The sequence below is a fragment of the Petaurus breviceps genome, unplaced genomic scaffold (genome assembly GCF_028583685.1).
Source record: "Petaurus breviceps papuanus isolate PSGF00001 unplaced genomic scaffold, PetGlider_PUasm1.0 91041, whole genome shotgun sequence".
NCBI lineage: Eukaryota > Metazoa > Chordata > Mammalia > Diprotodontia > Petauridae > Petaurus > Petaurus breviceps.
In genome coordinates this window covers 14,923,658-14,951,596 of record NW_027187400.1, presented here as the reverse complement: position 1 = coordinate 14,951,596, position 27,939 = coordinate 14,923,658, and the positions used below count along the sequence as shown (strand labels likewise).

The window sequence follows — 27,939 nt, the reverse complement described above, 5'->3', positions numbered from 1 at the left end:
CACACACACACACACACACACACACACACACATTAGTATCTCAGTTAGGTCACTTGGGTCTGGAGCTATGCTTGGTCAGAGAGGGGACAGATCAATTCAAGTCAAAGGATTCCTCTTCCAAACGTAGCTTCTTATCACTAGCTCACCCATGCCTAGCCCTGGCCCTTTGGGGTCAAAGTCCCAAAATGGCAGGAAGAGGACCCAGCCCTGGAAACCAACCAACTCCAGCAGCTCCGTTGTTGGACAGCAAATAACACTAAGTGGAACAAGGATGCCGCTACAGGCTCAGAAGGCAAGGACTGTGGATTGGAAGTCAGGAGCCCCAGATCTGAGTCCCAGCCCTGCCACTCACTGGATGACCTTGAAGCAGTGGAACACAGACAAAGGGAGTCTGATTTAGAGTCCAAGGACCTGGGTTCAAATGCTTACTTTCTTTGTGACACTGGCCAAGTCACTGGACCTCGGTTTCCTTATCAGTCAAATGAAGGGGCACTTGCATTCAACCTAGGATCCTAACTCACCCCTCCATTCTGGACCTGTTTCCTCCTCCATCAAATGAGAAGATTGGACTAGAAGACTAGTGAGATCCCTACCAGCTATAATTCTAAAATCCATGTGTTCTCCCCAGCTCTCAGTTTCCTCTTCTGTAAAATAATGGGCTTAGACTGGATACATAGCCATCATGGTCCTTTCTAGCTTTAAATCTATGATTCTAAAACCCTACAGCATTTCTCCTCACTGACTCAGTTTCCTTTCCTGTAAAAATGATGGGGTCAGATTTTGCAAAATGGCAAAATCTGAGAATTGGACCATGGGAAACAGGAAAAATCCTGAGAAGACCTAAGGACGTTGGAACGCCACCTCGCCGGGGAAGCCGGGACATCCCAAGCTCTCTTCCAGCCCTAAGACCTCATTACGATTCTGTGAGCCTGCGGGCCAAGACCCAGATCGGCCATCAAGCAACTGGGCCAGTTTTGTTTTGTCTCTAAAGAAGTCATTCCCCTTCTCTGGGACTCAGCTCCTTATCTGTAAAATGAGGAAGGTCAGAGCGAAGAACTGTGAGTTTACTTCCAGCTTTAGTCCTAAGGTTCTAAGTCACTTCCCCTCTCTCTGGGACTCAGTTTCCTCATCTATAAATGAGAAGGGTCAGACCAGATGACTTCTCAGGTTCCTTCCAGCTTTAGTCCTACGGTTCTAAGTCACTTTCCCTCTCTCTGGGACTCGGTTTCCTCATCTGTAAATGAGGAAGGTCAGAGGGATGACCTCTTAGGCCCCTTCAGCTCAAGCTCTGGGACCCTAAGTCACTTTCTAGAGAAAGGGTGGGGCCAGGGCCGGGAGGTGGCAGTGGGAAGTGGGGGGGAGGGAGGCCCTATTCACCTGAAAGATCTTGGACACGTCTTCCGAGTTCCGCTGCTGCGCGACATCGCACAGCTTGGCCGTGATGTCGATTCGCCGGCAGATATCCATGTCCACCTTCATGGCCTTCTCTTGTATCTTTGTGTCCAGGTCTGTCATGGGCTGCAGGGAGGACAGCATGGGGGTTACATGAGTGGGGGGTGGGGGAGAGGACCAGAGACTGGCAGAGGCTTAGCCCCACCTCACAGAACTCCTTTCCCAGCCTAGTGGGTGAGTGAACAGGAGATAAAGAAGGGCCTTAGCACTGGGGGGTTTACCCCCCCCAGAGCCTGTGGGGAAACCTCAACTCTTCCAAGTTGGGAGGGATCAGCCTTCACAAGAGTCCCTGGAAACTGTCCTTCGGCCTGGCATCATGAGGCTATGACTGGCTTGACTTAAGGCCTCCCATCCTGCTCCAAGGCAGGCCTACAGGGCTCAAGATTTTCCAGCCAGGGGCCTCCATCTCTGGCTAAAGACTGGAAGGCATCTTCTCTCTCAGCAGTTATACAGAGACTGTGAGTTGTGTTAATTAAAAAAAAAAAAAGAAGAAAGAGTCCAAACCTGTTGAAATATTGCCACTCTTCCCCACCCACCAAGGCAGACTTCGTATCACACAGAGCCCCAAGAAACAGAGATAAGAGACTGAGGATGGGGACTTGTCACCATGCCTTCATCCCCAGCCTGACAACCAAATCCACAGGCCTGAGGCACTGCCCCCATCCACAGACATCCCTCAGGGACCCAACTTGCCCAAGAGAGACAGAGGGCATGGCCCAGGAAGGCCAGGGTGGGTGCGGGGCCTCCACCCCTGCCAGGGAGGACAGCAGCAGCACAGGGGCCCGCCCCTCACTTTCATCCTCCACCCAGCTGCCTGGAGCCAATTCAGCCTGTCCTCTCTGGGTGCACACTTCACAAGGCTTCGTCTCTCCCCATTAGGGCTGCTCCCTGGAGAAAAGGAATCTGGGTTCCTCACAGGAGGGGAACCACAAGGCTTCCTTGCTTAAGAGGGGAGGAGGTTTCCTTTTACACAGAAGGTTCTCTGGAGGGGGAAGCAAGAAGCCTGTGTGGGCACAGGATGTGGTATATTCGACCTTCTCCTCCATAGCAGAAGACCATGAGCCTTTGCTCACAATATGCCCCCTCCCTCCCATATCTGGATTGCCTGCCCTCCCAACTCTCTTGTTTTTCTACCCATCCTTCAAAGTCCAACTCAAAAGCTACATCCTCCAAGGAGCCTTCCTGGTCAATAAAGATCTCCTCTCTCAGATCTCCCATGGCATTTCATTAGGCCTTCGTCTAAGGCATTGTTGGCTTATGATTGGGTTTCTCCATTTGTGGTTTATTCCCCTTCTAAATGGTAAGCTCCATGAAGGGAGGGAATAGGTCTCTTTTAAACTTTCCATCTCCCCTAGATCAGAGAACAGTATAGACATTTTTTAAATAAAGTTTGTGTCTGACCCCAGATTGTATACCAGGGCAGTCAGGTCAGGAGACAAAATAGTCTCTTCCAGCCTGTGAGAGGAAAACTCTTCCTGAAATAACTCCCCATACCTAGGGCTGCTTCTTGTCCCTAGATAGACCCATAGATTTTCCAGGGGACTCAAGTCAGAATCCCAGTCAAGTACTGTTATCCCACAGTTTGAAAATAAAGTTTGAAGTCCAGGACCCAGCTAGGGCTGGAGGACAAGGAAGGCCAGATGTGTGAGCTCTCCCTTTCCCCTTCTGTGGGAGAAGGACAATGACCTGGACCATAACAGCTCCAACTGCACAGGCTTCTGGGCCCAAGGTCACCTGTGCCGCTCCCCCTGGTGGGGATCCTCTACTGAAAATTCCCAAATCAATCACTCCATCAAAAGGAGCCCTCAAGGCCATGGGGTAAGCAGCAGGTGAATGCATCTCTACACAGACCAAAAAGGAAGAGGGGAGGGAGGGAGGAAGGGAGAGGGATGGGCTGAGGGGGTACTAGGAAGAGGGCAGGGTGAATGGATGGTCTCTGATGCATCTGTCATCAAGTCAAACGCAGCCAGGATACTAACTATGAAGCAGTGCCCACGACCGGACCGGACAGATGGACAGTCTGACCCTGGTGGTGAATGAAGCCGCCTGCATGATGGGGTGGGGGAAGGAAAAAGGAAAGGTCATGCCACCCAGGATTGAGGGGCAGGGACGATGTGGGTGGAGAGAACAGCACTTACATCACTCATCAGCCCCTTAAACACCACCAGCTCAGCCTTCAGCCGCTCGATCTTCTCATTCATCTCCTCCTGGATGGCCTCAGCCTCCTGGGCCGCCTGGAATCCGGGCGGGGGAGGCAAAGAGGAAGGAGACAGCAACAGTTAAGGAGGTTCTGACGACTGAAGGGGAGCAGAACCAACTGGAAGGAACAGAGAGCCCCCATCCCAGCACTGGGGCTTCAGAGCATGAGCCCAGGGAAGGCTGGGCCCAACAACATGGCAGATCCCCCCAGCTCAGGCCATCCAAGGCAGGCCCCAGGCCAGACCAAAGGGAAGAATAACAGGAATAGCCAATCCCATAACAAGGCATTCCCTGGAACCAGCCAGCAGAAGAAATGACGTGAACATCATCGGTCTGTTTTTATGCTGTTTCCCCCATGGAATGGGGGACCCTTGGTGCCTAGCAGGGCCTGGCCCTCTTTTTATTAGTTACACCACCAGCATTTAGCACTGTGCCAGGCATAGGAGATGCTTAAAAATGTTGACTGGATTGCATCATTGGATTGGGATGGACACTAAGGCTCACAGAGAGGTTGCTCAATTAGTCAGGGCCCAGTTTTGAAATCAGGTCTTTCAATTATAAAACCAGTAAGGGATGGCCAGGTGGCTCAGCAAGTAAGAGCACCAGCTCCAGGGGTGGCCAGGTAGCACAGCGAGTAAGAGCCCGGCTCCAGTGTCAGGATGACCTGGGGATCAAATCCGGGCACAGATACTTAGCACCACACCCGGAAATAACTGGCCGTGTAACCTTGAGCAAGTTACTTAACCCCAATTGCTTTTTAAAAAAAATTTGGAATTATAAAACCAGTGCTTTGGGGCACCCACCCTGCCCTTCAAGATGAGAGTCAATGGAAGCAGGGAATTAGGGAGAGGGAGTGACAGGCAACTCTCTCCTCCTGGTTTAGAGTCAGGCTTAGTGGGGATCCCTTCTGTTGGCAAGGAATATTTGCTCCCGAATGCTCTCTCTTTTTAACTAGGCACTGGTTAGCTCCATTTTTTCATACAGGGAAACCAAGGCCCAGAAAGATAGGGTCACATAAATGGTGGGGCTGGTATTAAAACAAAAAAAGGCTCCTTAGCCTGGAAGTCTACTGACTGAACCCCATTGGTGGGGCCCTCAGCTCTGGAGGAAGGACAGGTAGACTCTTCCTTAAAGGAAATGACCCCTAAACTTGAGGATCAGGGCCTCCAAGATTTTCAAGGTTAAAGGCTCCCACATTGTCAATGCTAGAAGGGACCTTCGATAATATCCTGGGTGTCCCATTCAGTTTACAGATGGGGAGGCTGAGGCCCAGGGAGGAGAAGCCATTTCCCACTCATACAGAGGCAAGTTTACAAAATCATAATCCAGGTCTCTTGATTCCCAACTGGGAGTACATTTGCTGTACCACAGACTTTCTACCCATTCACATGTGCGTTAAAGGTGAATGAGGTGAAACCCTTCCCAGTTCCCCAAGAACAAAATAAACAGGAAGCAAAATACAGGAAAAGAACGCCAGCCCCATAATCTGGTTAGAACCAGCATTCTGCTCCTGTCTCCAAAGGGTGACTGGTCAAGGAGGGTAGGCCTTTGTCCCCCCTTACTTATGGGACTCCACCCCTCATCACTCAAGGTTGCTTCTATGGGCTCTTACCTCCTGGAGTGTCTCCACCATGGTCTCCAGGTTCATTCGCTTGGCCAGCTCCTCCTCCCATCTGAAAGAGAAAGGAAACATCACTGAGTGGTTTATCATTATGATTAGGAGATAAGGGTGGGGGCAGGCTCTCAGGCTGAAGGCAGATGTGACTCCCCATCCCGACCCTAAGGGAACAGAGCCGATATGAAAAGGGCCAACTTCACAGACCTCTCAGACATGCAGCAGTGGCAAACATGCTGGATATGGGCTTAAATCCTACCTCTCTCCCCTAGCTTCTGCTGCCTCTCTGGGCCTCAGTTTTCTAGCTCTAAATTGGAAAGGATCACCCCTGTAGCATCTATCCCATGGGGCAGCTGGAGGAAAGTTCTTGGTGAAATACTAGAGGAACGTATATTTCATGTGGGCAATGTGTGCCCACACATACACGACCCACACATATACAGCAGGCTCTCTCCCCCAATTAGACTGAAAGCCCCCTGAGGGCAGGGCCCTTGGTATTTCCAGCACTTAACACAGGGCCTGGCAGGCACTTCATAAATGTTGATTGATTGATCAACTGAATGTAGGTGATTACTATAACTAACAGATCACAAGAGTGGTTTGGGAGTTAGGTTTGAGGAGCACTCTCCAAGAAATACTGCCACAGCTGAGGCCAGTGGAAAGAGGCCTGGGTTTGGAGCCAGAAGACCTGAACTTAAATCCTGCCTGTGTGACTAGGAAACCAGCCCCTCTGGATCTCGATCCCTTCATGAACAAAATGAAGGCATAAGACCAGATGACTTTAAAGGCCCGTCCAGCTCCCAATGCAGGCCCTCTCAGCTTTGGGAGAAGGCCTACTTCTCTACCAATACAATTTAATCACTGCTTGCTGACCGACAGATGGATGTTTCTTTAACTTAATCGTCATAACTCACAAGTGCTTTCCATGAGACGAGCCTGTGGGGTACACAGTACTGCTGCCCCAATTTCACAGATGGGCAAACTGAAGCCCAGAGGTCTGAATTCACATCGTTTTAAGAACGTCACAGCTGAGACCAGAACCCAGACTTCTGACTCGAAAACCAGTGCTCTCATATACTGTAGCACAACCAACCAAGGTGTAGAAGTCCCTCACTCATTCATTTATTAAGCGCCTCTAGTTTGCCAAGCGCTCTGCTAGGTGCTTGGGGATTCGAATACAAAAGTCATGCTCTTGTCCTCAGGGAGGTTCTTCCCCAGTCTTCAGTATCTGGGTCATTGCAACAAGCATTTATTAATCACTTACTATTTGCCACACACTATGCTGAATACTGGGAATCCACAGACAAAAGGGAAATCATCCCAGACCTCCAGGAGCTGGCATATATTTGCTCATGTGACATTCAGTGATGCCCATTTTACAGGTAAAGAAGCTGAGACTCAGGGCTAAGTGATGTGTCCACAATCCCCCCACCAGTTCCTGAGTGCTGAAAGTTGGATTCTTGGCCAGACCTTCCTGTCTGTCTACTCCAACATACATGCTGGCTCTCTGAAGCTGGAGACCCCAGGAAAGTATGGGGAATGTGGGCTTCAGGGAGAGTTAGTCTCCTGGGGCTCATGGACTAAATGACAGCTAGGGAAGGAGGAGGTAGTGATGGCTGGAGGGTGTAGTGGTTAGATTCAAGAATATTAAGAAAGGCCTGCCACCCTAGGGGGGTATTGGAAGAGCAGTGAACACTGGGAGAGCATATGAGGGGAGCAGTGAGCATGACAGAAATCTGGCCTGTCTCTACTATACCCCTAATGTGGGTTCAGAAGACCTGGGTCTGATTCTGGGCTCTGTGGCTTGCCAGCTGTGCAAACTTAGGCAAGTTGCTGGCTTTCTCAAAGGCTCAACCCCCTTGGAGATAGAAAGGGATTAGCACACAGGCACTCCTAAGAATGCCAGGGCAGTGTTTCCTGAACCAGAGCCCCATATAGAAGCTGGAGCTGCTATTAGGGACTTTGGGGAAGAAAGCCAGAAGCCCACGGGTACAATTACACTGGCAGAGTCCAGCCCCTGCAGGCGTAGGAGGCCTAGCGGGAGGAGAAATGCCTTCATTCCTCTCCCTGAGTTCTATCCTGCAGAGCCTAGGACAGTGGAGTTCTGAGGGGCTTAGAGCCAGTGATCTCTGAGCTGCCCTCCAAATTGGGGTGGGTACCCTGGGGGTCAACCTTTAGGTAGCTTGATTGTGGTTTGGGGTTTGGTTTTTTTTTTTTTTTGCTAATATACCAGCCTCCTGCTGGCTGTGCCTGGTGAGCAAAACGGAGAGGGCAGCCAGTCGACATTTGCCTCCACTACATACTCTCTCTCTCTCTCTTTCCTTTAAAGTCGTCACTGGGGAGGATTAAAAATAGGACAAAGGGAAGAAATGGGCAAGCCTGGGAAGATTCAATCACGTCATCGACTTTTTGGAAGTGAGTGTTTGCACACACACATACACACACACACACACACAAACAGAAGGAGGAAAATTCCTCCTTTCCTCCTACTCTGGAGGGAGCCAGGCCTGGGGGGGCAGGCCAGTATGTCTCTGTCTATGTCTTTATCAGGGCTCAGGCCAGGAGGGAGCTGTCTGGGACAGGAATAAAGGGGTCTGGGATAGAGGCTGGTAGCCCACACTGTTCCCAAGGAAGCTTGGAACATAGAGTGTCAGAACTAGGGGTGGAGAGTTTAGAACACAGAAAGGGAGAGATGGAAAGAACCTTAAAACATGTGATGTCAGAGCTGAAAGGGACTTATGAAATAGAATGTGAGAGGTGGGAAGGACCTTAGAACAGAGACTGTCAGAGCTGGATTAAAGCAATGATTCTGATGGGGAGAGAGAGAGAGAAAGCCCCCTTATAAGAAGGAACAGCCCAGGATTTATGAAATAAGGAGAAATAGAGGCATCTAGAGACAAATCTAAATTTAGAGCTGAAAGAAACCTTTGAGATAACCTAACTCTGCCCTGTCCCTGCACAGAAGAAAAGAAAACCAAGAACTAGGAGAGGAAATGACTTACCCAAGGTCACACAGCTCGTTAAGGTAGTGGCAGGTTTAGGACTAGAAGACAGGGTGTCTGTCCCCAGACCCTGGGGTCTATCCATTGTACCCCAGTGCTGAGAGCAGGCCTTGGGAAGGTGTACAGAAATGGGCAGTAACTCACCCTCACGGAGCGAGAGTGGAAGGAACCATAGAGGGCATCTCATCCAATTTCTAACCCAGCTGGGGGTAAAGGCACAAAGGGGGGCCAGTTGTCTCAGCTCGGGAGCTGAATCATCTCTCCTTCTGGCCCTGTCCCACTACTCTTGGGAAACAGCCTGGGGAGGTGTGGTTCCTAAAACTACCGAGGGAGAGGCCCCCAGACCCCAGTAGTAGTCAATCTGGCCCCCAAGGGGCTGCTGGTGCACATCACCCCCTCCAGGAGCAGCAGCTTGGCAGCTGGCTGCCCTGGCTCTCTCCTTTCCCTCTGCTGAAGCGGGGATGTTCTGGCACATGATGCTTGGAGAGGGGTCACAGAGTTTCGGCAGTTGTATGACTCTGCATCAATGAAAGCCCCTACACAAGGTAATTTCAGACTGGTAGAAGGGAAGGATAACCTTCTCATGAGTAAAGCACTCTATAAACCCAAAGGATGTTCCCTTCTCATCAAATTCTTGTAAACACTTTGTGAAGTGGGCAGGGCAGGCAGAAGAACCCCATTTAACAGATGAGGAAGCCGACTCTGAGAGGATCAGAACCAGAGAATGGGAGACTCGAGAATGTTGGCACTAGAAGTGGGCCCTGAGAACAGAGCGGTGACTGGGGCCAGACAGATCAGAGCTGACTGAAATGCAGAGGGCATTAACAGTATTCCTGCATAGAAACCAGTGCGCAGAGCTCTGAGCTGGCAAGAATCATTCATTAGAATAGGAAGCTACCAGATAGTGAGCACCCCCCCACCCAGTGACTGCAGACTAGACCAGGTAAGCTCCTCCCACACCAGCTCCTCACTCTCAGGATCCCAGAATCTTCCCAATACCCCTCAGTGGGCTGAAGAGTTGGAGGAAACCTCAAATATAAACTGAGTTAGAAAGGACCAGAGAACACAGAATGTCAGCTAGGAGGACTCTTAGAATTCAGGATGTCAGGGCTGGGAGGACTCTTAGAACACAGGATGTCAGAGCTGGGAGGGGCCTTAGAACACAGGATGTCAGAGCTGGGAGGGCCCTTAGAACACAGGATGTCAGAGCTGGGAGGGCCCTTAGAACACAGGATGTCAGAGCTGGGAGGGCCCTTAGAACATAGGATGTCAGAGCTGGGAGGGTCCTTAGAACACGGGATGTCAGAGCTGGAAGAGAACTCAGGAAGAAGAAATGGAAAAGCTGAGGCTCAGAGAGGGGAACCCCACAGTGAGTCAGTGACAAGGCAAAGACTAGGGCCCAGGTGCGCTGTCTCCCCACACTATGCCACACTTTGCCAGGGTTTGGTGAACACTGGGACAGATGATATTTCAGAGTGATAAGTCACAGGCATTTTACTCTATAAGCCAGGCTGGGCACTTGGCCTGGTTTCCAGTGGTAAGATGGTTTAAGAAAGAACTCTCACCTAATCTTCTTGATGTCAAATCAGCTTTACAGCATAAACTTGCTGTCTTTAGGTAACCTAGCTACCCCACCCCTCCAACTCTTACCCCTCTGTTCAGAGCAAACAAAGGGAATTCCTTGCTTCTTTATTTCAGGCATTGGTGGCAAAGAAACTCTGGGCCTTTTAATGAGCCTAGCATTATAAGACTGGTCAGGTGTGCTCCTTTGGCCCTCTTCGATCTCCCAGAATACCCCAGCTAAGACACAATTTCTCACAGGTGCCCACCTTATTGGCTATAGCTCCCTTCACAGCATGGGCTCCGGATGGCTCACCTACCAGGGAGAGGCAAGCAGGGTGGTGGAAAAGAGCTTTGGACTGAGAGCCAGGAGACCTGGGTCCAAGTCCCAGCTCTGCCACCAAATGTGAGATGTCAAGCAAACTGCTTCACCTCTATGAGCCTCCAATGCTCCTGCTGTAAAGTGAAAGGGTTGGGTAGTGCTTTTACTCTATCAATTTGGGGGTATGCTACTACCAATCCAAACTTCTGCTGCTGAAAGTTTTGGAAGCTCCAGACGTTGCAAGTTCATGTTTCCTTCTCCTCCGGGCTTCCGTCTTCTTTCTGGTTCCTCTTAGGAGCTTCTCTCTCTAAAGTCACCAATTAACAAGTCTCTAGTGTAGTTCTTGGGGATTACTGGACTAAACGACCCTCTAAGGTTTCTTCCATCTCCAGCATTTTAGATTCCGAGCTCCCTTCCAACTCTAATATTCTAGGTTCTAAGCTCCCTCCCAGAGTTTCGACGTTCTACGTTCTAAAGCTCTGACATTATCTCCTAGCTATGATTTTTTTGTGTTTTTGTGAACACATTTTGTGTTCTAAGGTCCTTCCCAGCTCCGATATGCTATGCTCAGACAGGAAGCATGGCATAATGGACAGAATGCTAGACTTTAGAATCAGGAAGATCTGGGTTAAAATCCTATTCCAGATACTCATTCACTGTGGGACAACCTTAGACAAGTCATCTACATTCTTTCTGGCTCTCAGTTTCTTCATCTGTAAAATTAAGATACTGGATTTTGTAACCACTAAGGTCACTTTCCAATTCAATCTATTATCCTATGATCCAATTCTATGGATCCCTCCCAGCTCTGACATCCTGTGTTCTAAGACTGCTCCCATCTCATTCTGTTATTCTATGATCAAGAATGGCAAAAAGATTCACAAAGACAAGCTGGGACACAGGATTATTATGGATCTGATGCTTCAATTTAGAAGGCCAGTCTTTCTTGTTCAACAGTGCCATAGATACTCTTCTGTTTGGGATGATAGTTGATGGACTGACAGATAATCATTGAATTATCCGTTTACAAAGTAAGGCGATAGAGTAAAGGACTAGTCCAGTAAGAAAGCAATTGAATATTTAAGGACAAGGTAACCAAGGAATCCATGTACTTCTATCCTCGTATCTCATATTCGTGTCCAACCAAACAGTACCTTTTTCCCCAGGTCATCAATGAAATCAGGCCTCTCCAACATACCCAGTGCAAGATCCAAATTTAATGTTTTCGTTTCATAGACAAGACTATGAGGCAAGAGAAGAGGGACCAATTAATTGGCTTAAGCTGGTGCTATTTTCCTGGCTGCTTGGCCTGGGGTTTAGACCCTGAATCACAGAGATGGCTTCCAAGTCAGTGCATCACCAAACTTTTGAGCCTGTCCCTATTGTTCCCACTCCTCTAAGACCCATTTCTGCTAATGGCTAAGATCAGCCAATTCTTCTTCCTCCATTCCCAGGCCCCTTAAGATTTTTGTTTTTCCTTCCCAAACCAAGCCTCCCTGAAGGCGCTGGTGCTCATCCCATTCCAGAGAGAGAAAGAGAGAGAGAGAAGGTGTCAGGCCAAGTAGCAATCCGGATTTGGCTTGGTCTCCTCCGCCATGGCCAAGAGCTGCATTAGGCTAATGGTTGTTCAGGTCTGCAGTCCTGCCCAGTCATGTCAGCCACCAACAGGGCCAGTGTGTCCTGACAGTCCTCCAGCCTCAATTCCTGACTCAATCCTTTAAGGCTCTCCCAGGATACCAAGTCTCCAAAGGGACATCTAGTCCTTCTCTCAAATTCCCTCATTTTAGAGAAGCCAAGGATTTTCTAAAAGAGAATTTCAAGGTCATCCAGTCCATTCCCTATATTTTATAGATGAGGAAAGAAGGCCCAGAGAAGTTAAATAATTTGCCCATGGCCACACAGCGAGGAAGTAGGAGAGCTAGGATTCAAACCCAGGTCCTTCTAGGCTCTTTCTCCTGTGTCATGTTGACTCTCACCCGTCCATACCTTCTCACCCTGGATGATTTAGGCCCATGGCCTTCCATCTCCCGAAGTACCAGGGGCCTTCCTCTGCCTTTTTTATTCTTTCATGGATGCCTCTGTGTTACTCAGGCTCTCTCACAGCATGATGACCACCCCACTTTCTTTTAAGGCCACCACTTCAAAGGCAGTCCTCACTGACAACATGGCGCTGCCCACTTATCACCCCTCACAGCCCTTTGGTCCTGCAGTTGTGACTCCTTGGAAGCTGTTATGTTTCTGTGATTCACAGCCAGATGAGTAGGAGGCCAGTGGGCTACAGAACACCCCGGAAGTCACCATGCTCTTTTAATGCTCTGAAAAGTCTCTCTGCTGCCAATGCATTAACAGTAAGTCTTCCAGAGATGCTCCTGGAGATGGTGGGGAATAAATGGGGCAACATGCTCTGCTGGGAGTATGGGGCTCTGTTAATGGTGCCTTGGGGACATCTTAGAGGGAGAGTCAAGGATAATGGTTCATACTTCCTTAGGACTCTGCTCCACTCTGTTCCAATGTTCTAAACCCTAAATGTTCTTAGATGTTCTAAGCTCTAAGACCTCGGGTCCCTTGTAAGGTCCCTTCCAGATCTAACATTATGTTCTTCCTAGCTCTAGGGGTCTATATTCTAAGTTCCTTCTAACTAACATTCTATAATTTTAGGATTTCCATTACCATCACTGCTCACTCCCACCAGCCTCAAATGTCCTTAAAAAAAAAAACCAACCAACCAAGTCAGGCATTGATTTGAAGTAATTCTTCCCAGACAGGATTCCTGCCATGTTAACTCCTTTGGGAAGAAAGGTCAGAGGTCAAGAGAAGCCAGCAGCTTCTTCCTCCTTCCCTTCCCCCCCATCTCCTACTCCCCTACAAAAAGGCTGAGAGCAGGAAGAAGAGAAAAAAAAATGGAGAAATCTTTTCTCCAGGCTTCCCACAAATCCCCAAGCCTGGGGGAGGGGAAGTAAAGGGAGCAGGGAGCCAGTAGGAATGGGGAGGTCAATAATGCAGCAGGGAAATGACTATGCAAAGCTGGCTGGAGCAGAGCCCCTGAAGCTGGCTGGGTCACTGCTTGGCTGGGCTTTCAATGTGGTCTCTGGAGCTGGCTGGCTAGCTGCTGAGCTCCCAAGCTCCCAGGAGACCTTCCCCCTGCCCAAGGGGCGCCTCCAAGCCCACTGCTGCTTTGCCAGACACCCAAAGGAAGAAGGATGGGCAGGGATAGACCCAAGGGAAGCAGGGTGGAAGCAGGTCTTCTCTCCTTCCACCCCCCAAGCACATGTGGCTACCTAGCATTCCAAACCCTGCCTGTCACCACCCCAGTCTGGGGCTGATAAGACATGGCCCTCCTCCTCCTCCTGGGAGATGGCTGCCTTCTTACTATACCCCCCTACTCTCTCCCACTCACATACTAACAGGCAAGCCCGTTCCCCCTCCCCCCAAAACAACCTTCTGGGCCTCTATGAGACATGGTTCTGGAGGGAAGAGGCTGACAAAGCACAGCCGGCCTAGGCAAGGAAATCCATGAAGTCATCGCAATTGACTCATGCATTTTTCACATCCTGCCCATAAAGAGCTCGAAGAATCACAGGGACCCTAGGTCAAGAGGAAAAGGGATTCAAGGCGGGGGAGACTGCTGAAAAGTTCTCAACTGGGCCCGGCCCCCAAAGACTTTCAGCTGGGAATCAGGCCATCTCAGTAGCAGAAGAAGACTGGATTCAGGGTTGGAACATTTGGATTTGAATCTAGTCTTGGCTATTGCCGTGTGACCTTAGACAAGTCCTTATTTTACTATCTTGGGCCTCAGCTTCCTCATCTGGAAAGTGGAAGGGGGGAACCAGGTCAGGATCTTAAGCTGGGGTCCATGAATTTGCTCTTTTAAATATTTTCATTACTCTAGTTCAATATAATTGGTTTCCTTTGGAAGTCTATGTATTTTACTCTATGCATTTCAAAACATAACTTTGAAGAGTCCATAGGCTTCACCAGCCTGTCAGTCAGATATTTTGCATTCTCAGGTCCCTCCAAGCTCTGACATCCTACATTCTAACTTTCTTAAATATATTGTATTCTTTAGGGAGCCCATGTTCTCCCTTTTCCCAAGACAAGAATCCGAAGGGCTGGAATTTCCTGTTTATAAGCACAAATTTTCTGCTCCCCTCCCCTCCAAACCCCCACCTCGGAGCTTCAAAGTTGGCCAAACAGGGTCTGCAAAGTGATCTCTCACCAGGGTGCTGGAGAGGACAAAGGCAGCTCCTCCCCCTGCGGCCAGCCTAAGCCAAAGATACCTCTCAGCCTCCCTCTTCCATTATTCAAACTTCTCCCAGCTGGAGACTCTGAGTGACTCCAGCCCACTGCAGCCACTGTCACGGAAGGCCAGCCAGACCCAGGGGCTGAAGGTCATGGGCCCTCTCTTCCTGTTTGGCCCCTGAGTCTGCATGGGGGGAAGGCTAGCTTCACTGGCCTCTCCAAGGTACAGCCCCCGCCTTTCCTACAACTAACCCATGTGGTGTTCTTTTAACAGCTCCCCAGGGGACAAAGCTCCCCTCCAACCCAGAGCTGGAGCTTTTCCTGGTGGCTGTACCCCACTGGGTCCAGAGGCAGCTGGTCACTGCCCAGTCTGAAGAACATCTGCGTCCCGATGCTACCTTGTAATGATCATTAACATTTACATAGCACTTGGTTCTGTGCCAGGCTGGGTGCCAAAGGCTTTACAAATAACATCTCATTTGATACTAATCCTAGGTGATATCATCATTCTTATTTTATAGATAAGGAAACTGAGGCAGGCAGTAGTTAAGAGACTTACCCAAGGTCACACAGCTATTAAGTGTCAGAGGTCACATTTGAACTCGGGTCTTCCTACATCCAAGCCCAGCACTCTGTGTATTGTAGATCTACAGCAGGGCAGCGGACACAGAATTAGAACTCAAAGCTTTGTAGTGCTAGTTTGCTCAACCTCCTGGGCATTAGAGAATTCTTACAGACAGACATATGGCTGGGGATGGAACTATAGGGATCAAAGAATGTCAGAGTTGGGAGGATCCTTAGAACCCAGACTGCCAGAGCTGGGAGGGCCCTTAGAACCCAGATTGTCAGACCTGGGAGGGCCCTTAGAACACAGGATGTCAGAGCTGGGAGGGCCCTTAGAACCCAGAATGTCAGAGCTGGGGGGGCCCTTAGAACACAGGATGTCAGAGTTGGGAGGGTCCTTAGAACCCAGACTGTCAGAGCTGGGAGATACATAGGAGATCATCATTTTAGAGACAAGAATGAATACTGAAGCCAAAGAGGAAGAGTGATCTGCTGGTGCTTTAGCAGGAGAGACAGGAATAGAACCCAGAACTCCCAAATCCAGTTCAAGGGTCTTCCCTCAGTAAGACTTATACCAACCCAGACATCCTCACTATCAGATGGGAGGAAACACCCCTCCCCCCATAGTAGGGTGCTTGGACCCACTGAAGTTGCCAAGCAGCCTGGTTTGGGAACCTCCAGGGGTCAAGGGGGCTGGTGGAGAAGGGGCTAGGGGGTGGGGAAGAGGTAGAGGAGCTGTCAAGTGTTTGGCTCCCTGACTTTTCTCTTGGCACACTCTTCAGTGCGCACCCTTTTCTAGTTTCGGGGAACTCATTCCCCTGCTGGGCTCCACATGCTGGGCGTGCCGTGGTACAGGCCAGTGGGAATGGTACTCACGGCATGTTGGAGCCCATCAATTCTGACTGGCAGATTACTCAAACTAATCCCCCCTCCTGTGCCATTCATAGAGCTCTGGTTTTTCACCTGCCTCCTAATCCAGAATTGGCAAAGATAGGTCTTAGATCCCTCTGCTCTTGGGAAGGCCCAGGGGAAGCAGGTTGGATGAAATAGCCTCTGAGGGCCCTTTCCAGATCTTTGATCTAATAATTCTACAATGATTATTATATTTAGCTCCCACCTTGTCTCAGGAGCCAAACTCTCCCATGTCTCTTCTAAAATGTGGTTCCTTGGGCTGAACCCCATACTGTAGACGTGGCATGACCAGGACAGAGTGCAGCGAGGCTCCAATCTCTCCTTCTCTAGACATTCGGCCACTCAGGCCCATATTCCAGAAATCGTGAAGACTGCCCTTTTCTTCAGCTACCTAAGACTGGACCACGGTCAACACCTACTTATGCAGTGGGGTGGATTTTTCTTGCATTTTTTCCCCAGGTGCTAGTCTGATCTCCCAACCAGATTGGAAACTCATTCAGTCAAGAGCTAGCCTTCACGATTCTCTGCTGGCTGATCAGCCAGCACTGGTTGATGGCAGGGGTCTTAGTTTACTCTCCCCTTCCCCAAGGCCATTCCATTGCCCTTCCAGCCACAACATTCTAGGTTCTACATGTGGCTCTCTAAACTGACAACTGGCAAAGCAATTCAATTCTAATTAGCCTTTCTCTTCTTTGGGGAAGAGCAAACCTTCAAATGGTTAGGGTCAAAAGAGCAATTGGGCCTTGGCATAGGGTTGATGCAGAAAGGGAAGACAGAAGACTGACCTTCACATCTCCTAGTCATCAGTCCTGGGGGAAAAAAAACAGGCCAAAGAAACTTGTCTCTGCCATTTGTTGAGCTGGTTCAAGTTCCCCCTCACACCCCACCCCAAAAGCCTCCTCTCCCTGCTTCCTCTGGAAAGGACTGCCACAAGTCCCTGGGCTTCCCGTCCTGCAGAAGCCAAGCTCTAAAGTGCCCATTGATGACCCGAGCCTCTTCACACCCAGCTCCTTGAACGACTCACTGAAGGAAATGAAAATTAAATGCCAACTGATTGTCTCTGCGGAGGCGGCATTAATTTAATACAAACACTCAACCAGGGGCAGCCGATTCCATTACAGCCAGCCCTAATGGAACAACAAGCAGGCTTCTTATGACGATAACCACAGAGGGCCGGCAACTGGGGAGCACCCCCCCCCAGACACAGAGGCACTAAGAGGCCCTCTCCTGCAGTGTCTCCTCCAGTTCAGTCCGTTATTGATATCTAAGGACCCTTCTATCTCTCCCACTCCATGTTCTATCATTCTATGTTATGAGACTGCATGCAGTTCTGATATTCTGGGTTCAAAGGGCCCTCCCAGCTCTGACATTCTGGGTTCTAAGGGCCCTCCCAGCTCTGACATTCTCTGTTCTAAGGGCCCTCCCAGCTCTGACATTCTGGGTTCTAAGGTTCTTTCCACCTGTGGCATTCTGGGTTCTAAGGCAACAGTCCTAAGCCTTTTAGAGTATGAAGTCTAGCCCTGTGTTTTCATCACTGTAGGAAGCTCCCTCGGAAAGTGTGGACACTATAACCTGCCTTCAGTGCCCCAGTTCAGTGCATAAGTCTATGAGTGTACAACTATACAGGTATACACACACAGATGAGACGCCAGGCTCAAATTTAAGCTGAAACTAACAGACAGGTAACTGGACAAAGAGAGGAATATGAGGCAGGAGCAGAGGAGGAAAAACTGGGCGACTAAGGCCAGGTCTCTGCAAGGACACCCCTCCCTCCCCACCCCTAGTGAATGCTGAGCACTAGATAGATGAATGGACACTTAATAGTGCTTTGAGATCCCTTATGAAAGGGAGTGTGACAACCTCCAGCAGGCCCCATCCCTGGCAGCCTAAGTCTCTTGGTGCTAATGGCCTCACCCTCATTTGGAGAAGTTCAAAGCTTTTTCTCTGAGAAGCTCAGCAGCAGGGCTTAACTGAACAATGAGGCCTTTGAGAAGCCCACACACCACCCACCCCCAACCAACTCACACTGGGACTAATTAGAAGCCTTTGTAGCCTGGGAGGTTGGACAGGTAGGGGAGGCTTTCTCAGGCTCTATAATTGGGCACTTAGCCCAATAAATGAGCCAGAAGACTGCCCTCAAAAATGCCCCCGCCATCTCCAAAGGTTAGGAGCCCATGTCTAAATGGCTGTTTTCCCCAAACCCAAGATGGCAGCCTGGTGGGGTACAGAGGTCAGTGGGGAGACAGAAGAGCAGGGTGTGAATCTAGATTTGACCTCTTCCCAATGTTCTAAGCTCCCTCCCAGCTTTCATATCCCATGATCTCTCCCAGAGCTGACGATCTGTGTTCCAGGGGCTCTTCGGGTTCTGACATTCTATGGCGTTCTACCTCTGACAGTCTATGAGCTAAGGTTCTCCCCAAATGGGACATTCTGGGTTCTAAGGATCCCATCCTAGCTCCCCCATTGTTTGATCTCGGGAAGACAAGGGCTGCCAGCCCCTCATAAATCCCAACTAAACAGTGTCCTTTTGATCCAGTCATTAACAAGCAATTACCCAGCACTTAACACTTGCCAAGTTCTGGGGGATCACTCCCACTATTGGTGACACCCTTGGAGGAAATGCTGAATCCAGGGACGCCCATAATTAGGAAGGCACTCCCCGATCCCCCAGCAGTCTCTCCCTTCTCTGGAAGCACATGTACACCTAGGTCTACACCCAGGCAGGTCCCTGCCCATTTTAAATGGGGTCAATGCTACAGAGAAGGAAAGTTAACAAACCAGCATCAGCAGAAGAAAGTAGGAACTTGTGTTCAAAGTCCAGCACTGATAATACTTAATGCCTGGGTGTCTTAGGACAAATCCCTTCCCCTTTGTAGACCCTGGTTTCATTTTTCTGTCAAATTGGGGGGGGGGGCGGTTTGAATGAAATAATCTCATGTCTAAAGAGGCCTATGATCTCATGATTCGGGATCAGTCGTCCACCCCACCTCTCCTGTGACTTGTGGCCTTGGCCTCCCTCTTCCTGGAAAGCTATCACTACCAACAAGACCCCTCACGAATAGGATATAAACCATGGGGCTTTGGGACCCAGAAGGGAAGCCCTTGGAATTCTGAAACCTTCGCTATTTCCAGGCGATGTCTCAGCTCTGAGGTTAACCAGAATTCAAGGCTGCAGTGCCAGTATTTTTTAAGGCATTATTATTTTTTTTTAGAGTAACCTCCCTCAGAGTTGAAGGAAAGTCTATCTTGTGAGTGGTTGGTTTTTTTTTTTAATCTTCTTCCTGTGTCTCCCCTCTTAGACTAAAGGGACACCTTGAGACCAGGGGGGCTTGTCTCCAGCTAACTCTGAATTAACATAACCCTTCATCTCAGCTTTGAGGCAGAACTGCTTCATACACACTGGAAAAGGCACAACAGATTTGCAAGTGGGGGATCTGGGTTTGAATTCTGACTCTTCCACTTATTCCCTGAGTGAACTTGGGCAAGTCACTTAAAACTATCTCCGACTCAGTTTCCTCTTCTATAAAATGGAGGAAAGGTGGCCTGATTCTGTGATTGCCCCCTCTGCCTAGGAGCTTGATTAAGACCCCCCCTCCCACCACACACTCACCTAGACATGTGATGTGCATGAGTTCTTCCTCCCTATCCTCCTGCCCCTCATACTGAACACTCAAATCAGTCATGCCAACTAAGTGACCTATGCTATGTCCTTACTCAGAAGAGAAAGGCCAGACAACAGAAGGGGGGGCCAGTTTCCACACCCCCTCCCCTCAGCACTTAGAAGCCATGCAGGAGGAAAAGGTTTCTTAATCTTGACTCTCCTCAATGCATGAATGGGCCACTTGAGAGTCACCCCCAGACACACTTAACCTCCCAGTTCTTATCAGCAGGCAGGCGGTAGGAAGCTGGCCCCAAGCCTGCTCCTCTCCCCACCCCCACTAGGAAGCCAAGGTCTACTCAACAAAGGCTGAACATTCCACTAGCTGGCTTGGCAAGCAGACACTTGGTCTAAAAGACACCCTTGGTTCCTGAGGTTTTATAGAAGGTCAGAGCCGGGCAGGCCCTTAGAACACAAGACGTCAGAGCTGGGAGGGCCCTTAGAACAGACTGGCAGGACATGAAGGGTCCTTAGAACACAGGATGTCAGAGCTGGGAGGGCCCTTGAACATGGAATGTCAGAACTGAAAGGGGCTTTAGAATACAGAGTGTCAGGGGTAGGAAGGACCTTAGAATAGAGAATGTGAGAACTGGAAAGAACCTTAGAACATAGAAGGTCAGAGCTAAAAGGGGCATCAGGGACCATTTAGACCAATCCTTTCATTGCAGAGGAGTAAACAGGCTTATAGAGGGAAAGGAGCTTGTCCAGATAATAATTAGCTGTCCAGGACTCAAACCTGCATCTTCCCTTCCATGATACAAATTTAACAGGCTTATTAAGTCTTGGCAACCCGGAAGCAACAGTCTAAGTGAGCTGAGAACAAGATGAGAGGTTTTAGGCAACTGACCATCCTTCCCTCAGGTTGGCTGCACTTTGGGTTTGCTCCTAAGCTCCCCTTTGCTCTGTGAGCCTCTGTTTTCCCAGCTGTCAAATGGGGATAATTTTCCTCACCCTCCCTCCTTTACGAGGCTGTATCATGAGGAATTCTAACAACATTAATAGCTCAGTCTATAGTAGGGAAAACATCATTTGTAAAGGGTAAATCATTAGGAAAGGGCAAGCTGTCTCTCACAATTATCCTCAGCACCTCCCTCTCATTTTCACGGCTGGCCTAGATCAGAAAGGACCTGCAAAACCAAGTAGGGAGCAGCTAGTCAGACATAGCCCAGAGCTCACAGCAGCAAGGCAGAGGGAGGCAGGCGGCTGCCAGGCCTGAATATTGCATACATTGTCAGATGAGGTCACTGGACTGGATGGTTTTGTTTAATTTTTTCTTCTTTGTCACAAGGGAGGAGTCAGTCTGGAGGGGGGTGGAGTGACTGATGTAACAGACAAAAGGCATAAGGAAAATGTTTCCTTTTTTTTTCCCCCTTTGGAAAGGGAAGAAACAATCCAGGATCAGCCCACTCCCTCAGCTTACAGGTTTCCAGCTCCTTCCTTTCCCCCAGGAGATGGGGCAGTGCTCATTCACAAAGGCACCCATGGCTCCCCTCCTGCCTTGTCACAGTGTTTACACAAAGCTTTGGGGAAAACTAACCTCCTGGACTCGAGGGCCTATTTTGGACAGCTAATAAGCACTTTGGGCTGTTTATGCCCACTACCTGTGATTCCATGTCCAGGTAAACAAAGGCACCCTGCAATTGGGAGCTCTCAGGCTAATCCCTCCACTGTGGCCTCCCACAGGGCAGATTCACTCACCCTGGGAAAACCCTGGGTCCCCAAAGAAGACTACCCTGCCACGGCACCTCATCACTGGCTACCTGGATGGCTGCCATAGTAGCCTCTCAATTGGCCTTCCTGCTTCTCCTGTCCCCCCATCCAATTCACCTTTGACCTGGATGTCAGACTAAACTTCTTTATATGCAGGGATCTGCCCAGTCCCTCCTCTGCTTAAGCATCTTCAAGGGCTCTCTACTTCCTGACAAATAAAAGTCCAACTCCTGGGAGGCAGCCTTGTATGGTGGAAAGACTGTGAGGTGTACAGGCCAGAGGGATCTAGGTTCAAATCCTGTCTCCAATATTTAAGAAAGTTGTACAACCATGGGCAAGTCCTTAACCCCTCTCCATCTCCAAAGACAGCAGGGACCACTGAGGTCATAGATTTAGATCTGGAAGTTGCCTTCAAGGCTGATTATTCCAACCTCCTCATATTTTTGATGAGGAAACTGAGGCCCAAGGAAAGGGACTTGTCCAAGGTCACTATAGTAAGACATGGAATATCCTCTATAGCACCTATAGCCAGGCTTGCTATGAGGACTGCAAAATGCTTCCCAAGCCTAAGGCATATGCACCGGCCGTTCTTCTTGCTCTTTACCTAGCACTAAGGCTCTCTCCAACCTGGCCCTGTCTTTCTAGCCTTATCATCAATACCGTTCCCCAAGTATTCTAGACTTCAGTCAACCTGGACTGCCCTGGGGCCCCTGAACATGCCCTGTGCTCTTTGCTCATGTCATTTCCTATTCACGGAACTTCCTCCCTTTCCTTTTATCCAATTATTACTTATCGTTTAGAGCCCAACTCAAAAGCTGCTTCTGCGAAGTTTCCACTGATTGCCCTCACCCCAACCAGTACTACCACTTATTAGCTGTGTGACCTTGAGTAAACCATAGAATCTTCTGGAGCCTTTCCTTCCTCTTCAATATAAGGAAAATAACAATACTTTGACGACTTACTTCCCAGGGTTGTTGGGAGGAAAAAACTCAGTAAGCCTGAAAGTGCCATAGAAATAAGGGGATAGGGATCATTCCTATGATTTCACTGGGATAGGGCACTCCCAGGGGAGGAAACTCCTTCCCCTAATACAAGCTGGCATCTTCTCTGCCACTTACAATCTGAGTTGCTTAGAGCACTTGCCCAGGATCACACAGCCACTATGTGTCAGAAGCAGGACTTGAACTTTGTTCTTGTCTTCAAGATTGGCTCTCTACCCATGACCCCATGCTGAATTTGAATAATGTGTCTACCCCAGCACCCAACACAAAAGTCTATACATAGTCAATGTTTAATATGCTTGTTGGCTTGTACTGGGTTCCTTTTCACAAATAAGGTCTTACATCTTCCCACCCATGAGTCAATACCTCAAGAGCTCCTTATGGGGAAACCTAATGGCTTCCCCAACTTCTTCTGTCCAGATGTGAGGGAGTAACCATCTGGTGAATAACAATGGCATGAGTCACCTTCCCTGGGATGGTCTCCAAACCCCTGGCACCCAGAAGCCACCATGCTGGTTCATCAGGAACATCCCCCACCCATCAAGAGAAGGTGTCTCCCACAGCCCCTTCCACTCAAGAGTCTCCCTCTGTTTGAACAACAGTTCATGCCACCATGGTGATAATAAAGACAACTCTCATTTCCATAGTGTTGGATGGCTTACAAGGTACTTGCCCCACAGCCCTGGGAGGGAGATAATACAAGTATGCCCATTTTACAGATGAGGAAGCTAAAGCCCAGGGAGGGAAATACCTTGCATCTCCTGTGACGCACCCCCCCACACACACACACACAGTAGACCCTGACAGGTCAGTCACCTTACAGAAGAGGAAACTGAGGCTCAGAAAGATTAAGTGACTTGTGCATGGCCCAACATGGCAGAGACAAAATTTGAACAAGTCCCATGACCCCAGTAGTTTTCAATCCTTCTACTGTGCCACCAATTTAGAGTGCGAATCTCACTTCCCCATTTTGCAGATAAGGAAACTGAGGTGCAGAAACGTTAAGTGGTTTGTTAGCAGGTGAGATGTGACCAAGTTCCTTAGACTCTTTGGCCTTCAGGGTTTCCCAAGGTAGAGTAAAGGTTCTGGATGAGGGCATCAAGGGGTGAAGAGGCCGTCTTTGCAGAACAGTCCCGGCTCACTGAGAAGGAGGAAGGGAAGACAAAGGCAGGAGAAACACTAGAGAAGGTGGTTTATAAAAGAACAGGCTGCCAGTAGGCTAAGGCAGCCCCATCCCGCCTTCCTGCCCTTGTGTGTTACGCTGTAATTGTCATAACTGGAGGTGAAATACACCAGACTCCTGGCTCCCCGGAACAGGTAATTAGACTGGTAATCGCCTGTTCCAAGCGGAGGGGATTAGCTGACTAAATACTGCTCAAGGGAACAGACTCATTATTTAATATCAGCCTCATGTTGTGGCAGAGGCAAAACACTAAACTTTACATGAAAAAGTGGGGAGGTCGCCTCCCAAGCTGGCCTCCCCACTAAGGCCGGGCTGCTCCCAGCCTGCCTGGAGGAACAAGGTGAAGGAACCCCGGGAAAGGGAAAACGCACCTCCTTGTAGGCAGGAGGCGGCCAGGGTCCCAGGAAGACCACAGGACGGAGGATCAGGAGGTTTGGGCTGAGCCCTACTCCTGCCACTGCTGATGACTGCTCTGACCCTGGGTTTTCTTATCTTGGGGAGGGGAGATCTTCTGACACCTGACTTCGGCGACATGCAGGTGACTGCCCCGGGGAAAGGCTCTGTCAGCTCCCACCAAGAAGGGACAATTCAAGCCCCCGAAGACCAGCCTACTTCTAACATCAGGGATGCTCATCCCCAGGTTGGCTACACTGTGAATGTTCAGGCCACAACAATATTCCAAGTCTACTTTCTAAATTTTAAAGGGGTTATGATTGGGGTGGAGGGAGGGAAGGGAAAGAAAGAGAGACCTCACTCCTGTGATCCAGCACAAGACAGTTGCTTAGCCTCAGTTCTGTGCCTCCGTTTACTTACCTGTAAAATGGGGATAACAGTACCCCCCCCAGGGCTGTTGTGAAGATCAAATGAGATAACATTTTCAAAGTATTTTGTTTAACCTTAAAGCACTATGTAAACGCTAGCTACCGGTATTATTAAACTGACCATCCAACACTTTGCCCAGAAAAGTTTAGGAGAGGTGAAAGGAAGGAACGAGGGACAAAGAGGACAAATGTGTGCCCTGGCAGAGAAGAGCCAAGAATAAGCTGAGTCTTTCTTTGGCATAGTTTTCTTTTCCTTCTCCAGGACTCTCTTACTTCCTTCTGAGACCTGATCCTCTGGTCTCTTAATGAATGAGTCTAGCCTCACCCCAGGAGTCCTTAGGAACAGGGAAGGGTCAAGGGGAAGAAAGTGGATGCATTCCTCCCCCAGCACATGCCTCAGCTAGCCAAGGGGCCATCTCACCAGAGAAGATGGGTCTGACTCTGAGCCAAGGAACTGAGACTGGGGGACTCAAATATTGCCAGCTGTGATGATACAGATCTCGTCACTCATAAGGTATGTGACCATGGAAAAATCTCTAAACTTTTTTTGCTTATTTTCATCAGCAACAATACAGTGAAAATAATAGACTAAGCACAGGGAGCAGGGTGGAAGGGACAGAGCCGTAAACTTGGAATCAGGAAAAGCTGGGTGCAAATCCTGCGTTAGAGAGTTACTAGCTCTGTGCCCCCTAAGCAAGCCACTTAACCCCTCTGACCTTCAGTTTTCTCTTCTGCAAAGTGGGGATAATAATACCTCACAGTGTCATTTTCAGGATCAATGAGATAATTCATATAAAGCATTTTATCAATCCACAAGCATTTATTGATCACCTACTGTATACCAGGAACTGTGTTAAATGCTGGAGATGCAAAGACAAAAGCTGACAGCTATTATTAATTTATTATTGCTCTTGTAATTACTATTATTATCAAGAGACAGCAAGCTGTAGAGGAGAGAGAGCTAGCCAGAACCGGTAAGACCTTGGTTCAAGTCCCCACTCTGGCTTACACTGGCCATATGCCCCTGGGCCAGTCACAACCTCACAGCTGTAGACAACTCTCTAAGGCTATAAACTGCACAGAAGGCACACACACAGTAGGCATTTCATAAGTGGTTGTTAAATTAAAATGGATTTGGTGAATAGTGCCAGTTCCTTACTACCTGGGTGCCTTTTGGACTAAATGACCTTTACAGTCTATGAGCCTTGGAATACACTGGCAGATCTCAAATTATACTCCAGAAACTAAATTTAGGAAACAGAGATGATTCTCATTACAACAGGAGCTAAAGGCCTATGTCCTGGGACATTGTGCCTCCAGGCTCAGCCACCTGCCCTAGAGGTCCTGGGTTAGCTTTAGAAACCTTCTCCCTCCTGCCTTGCCTCCTCCCCTCCACCAAAAAGAAAAAAGCCTACAGAGGCATAATTGCTTCTCTTTAATATCCTTCTCCTTGGGACAGATGGGAGTTGGTGTCCTCGGCCATGGGGCCAGATGGCCTGAGCACATTCTGGGGCCAGATACCAGCTGGGGAGGCTGTCCCTTCTCATTCTACCAGGGACCTTAACCCTTTCCCAACCAGGACTAATGGCCTCTTGGTGGAGGCATCCAATGACCTTGGGCAAATCAACCACCTCACTAACCCTCACTTTCTTAGTTCGACCAATTCAAAGGAACAAACCTTAATTAAATGTCTACTATGTGCCCCTGCCCTGAAGGGATACAATATACACAAAGATAAAAAATTCAAGATAATTAATACCTCCATTATATTTTGCATTATGTAATAAAGTAGTGTGTTGTGAGGAAGGGAATAGGATCAGATTTGTATCTTAGGAATATCTTTTGGTAGCTGTGGGAAGGATGGAAGAGGGAAGGAAGAAAATAGAGGCAAGGAGTCCAAGAGACTAGTGTGGAAAGTAATGAGAGAAACCCAATCATCAAAATTTGGTGACTATTTGGATATTGGGGTAGAGGGAGAAAATAATTGAAAATGTGAAAGCAAATGAGATCAGTAAAGGAGAAAAGACTGAATAAGAGGAGAAAAGGAGCCAGAACATGACCCTGGGTAGAAAGTGGTTAACAATCTATCCAAAATAGGGATAAAAACCCTTAAATGCCTACCCTCCCTGGGCTTTTGTGGGGACAAGGGGAGGGAAATGTCCTATAACTTTAACACACTACATTATCTACCCCCCTCCAACGCTAGATTACTACTATGGCTTCACCTACCATGATTAGAGCACTGGCACTGGTCTTGGAGTCAGAAAGACCTGGGTTTGTTATCTCACCTCAACTGGTTGTGTGACCCTGGTCACGTCACTTAACCACTCTGAGACTTACTTTCCTCATCTGTGAAATGAAAGGGTCAGACTTGGTGACTTCTGATGTCCCTTCCAGCTTGGAGATTCTGTGACCTTTGACCACAGTTCTAGAGTAACATCTCTTAAGAGGAAGGCGGAAGAGAAAAAGGAACCTCCCAGATTTCCTACCAAAGCTTCCTCAGGGGAGTCAAGGGGCAGGTACAGGGTTCTCAGATCCCTGTTAGGACTAAAATCCCAGATCCTGGAAGCTTGATATCACTGCAATGATGCCTGCCACCATGTGGCACCAGCTTGTCCCGAGGCAGAAGAGACTTATGCATGAAAGACTCCCACTAATGACTCTTTCTCCCCTCCCAGGGTGTAAATCTTTGAGCTGGGCTTCAGTGGGCATCCCATCCCTGACCCAGAAGACGGGCCTGTCAAAGGTACCAGCCATGGCAGTATGGTGGGAAAGTGCCTGCATTTGGAGGCAGCAGCCCCAGGTTGAAAGCCCAGCTCCACCCTTGACCATCTGGGTGACAGGACAAATCTCTTGCCTACTCTGGGTTCTACACCTACATTTCAAGGGGGCTGTCCAAGCTGTAGAGACAAAGCAATACCATGGGAAGAGCACTGTCTCTGGAATGAGAGGGCCTGGATTCAAATCCTGTCTTCATACCAATGTAACCTTAGGCAGATTATAGCCATCACCTCTCTGTACCTCAGTTTCATCATCTGTAAAATAGAAAGATTGATGCTCTAGAGTCCCATCCAGCTCTGATGACATCTAAGGTCCCTTTGGGTTCCAACAGTCTATGACTCTGACCCAGGTTGAATCCCACTCTCATTCCCCTGACCCTAGAGAGGCATCTGTGCTACCCGAGGCAGGGGTAGAAGGAGCATACAACTTTCTGTGGGGACCCATTCCAACCTAGCTGGTTACCCAAAGAATGCAGATGCTCTCATCCCAATGCTGCCTCCACAGTGTGCCCTCTCTGAGATGCCCCAGCTATAAAAAGCAAGGAGGGCCTTGAGGATTCCAAGGGTAATCCAGACCTCTACATGGCCAGCAACGGAGACCGGTGATGGAATCAGTGTGGTGAAGAGGAGAGAATACTGGACTCTGAAGACTTTAGGAGATACCAGGACTGTCCACTAAGCCAGAGCTGGCTTCCTCCCACACAAGAGGGGGTCACATACCCTCACCTCTGCACACCAGGCTAACTGGCCCAGACTTGCCATGATGCTACCTGGGCATGTCTTCACCCTCCAGAAACCTACAAAGTCTATCCCCTGCCCACCTTGAATTCCCAGGAAACTCAGCACTAGCGAAAGCAAATACCCCAGTTAGATGGGAATGTGAAGACAGTAAATGAGTTTGTTTGTTTTTTTTTGGGGGGG

The 27,939-nt window shown here is 49.1% G+C and overlaps 1 protein-coding gene across 1 annotated transcript in view; it reads right to left on the bottom strand.

Annotated features, from left to right (window-relative positions):
* IFFO2 (intermediate filament family orphan 2) overlaps positions 1–27,939 on the bottom strand; it is a 60,076-nt gene that overhangs the window by 12,794 nt on the left and 19,343 nt on the right. The window contains exons 2-4 of the mRNA XM_069079069.1: positions 5,264–5,324; positions 3,591–3,686; positions 1,378–1,518 (exon numbers count right to left, since the gene is read on the bottom strand). Of these exons, the coding sequence (XP_068935170.1) occupies positions 1,378–1,518; positions 3,591–3,686; positions 5,264–5,324 (298 nt within the window). The remainder of the gene's footprint in view (positions 1–1,377; positions 1,519–3,590; positions 3,687–5,263; positions 5,325–27,939) is intronic.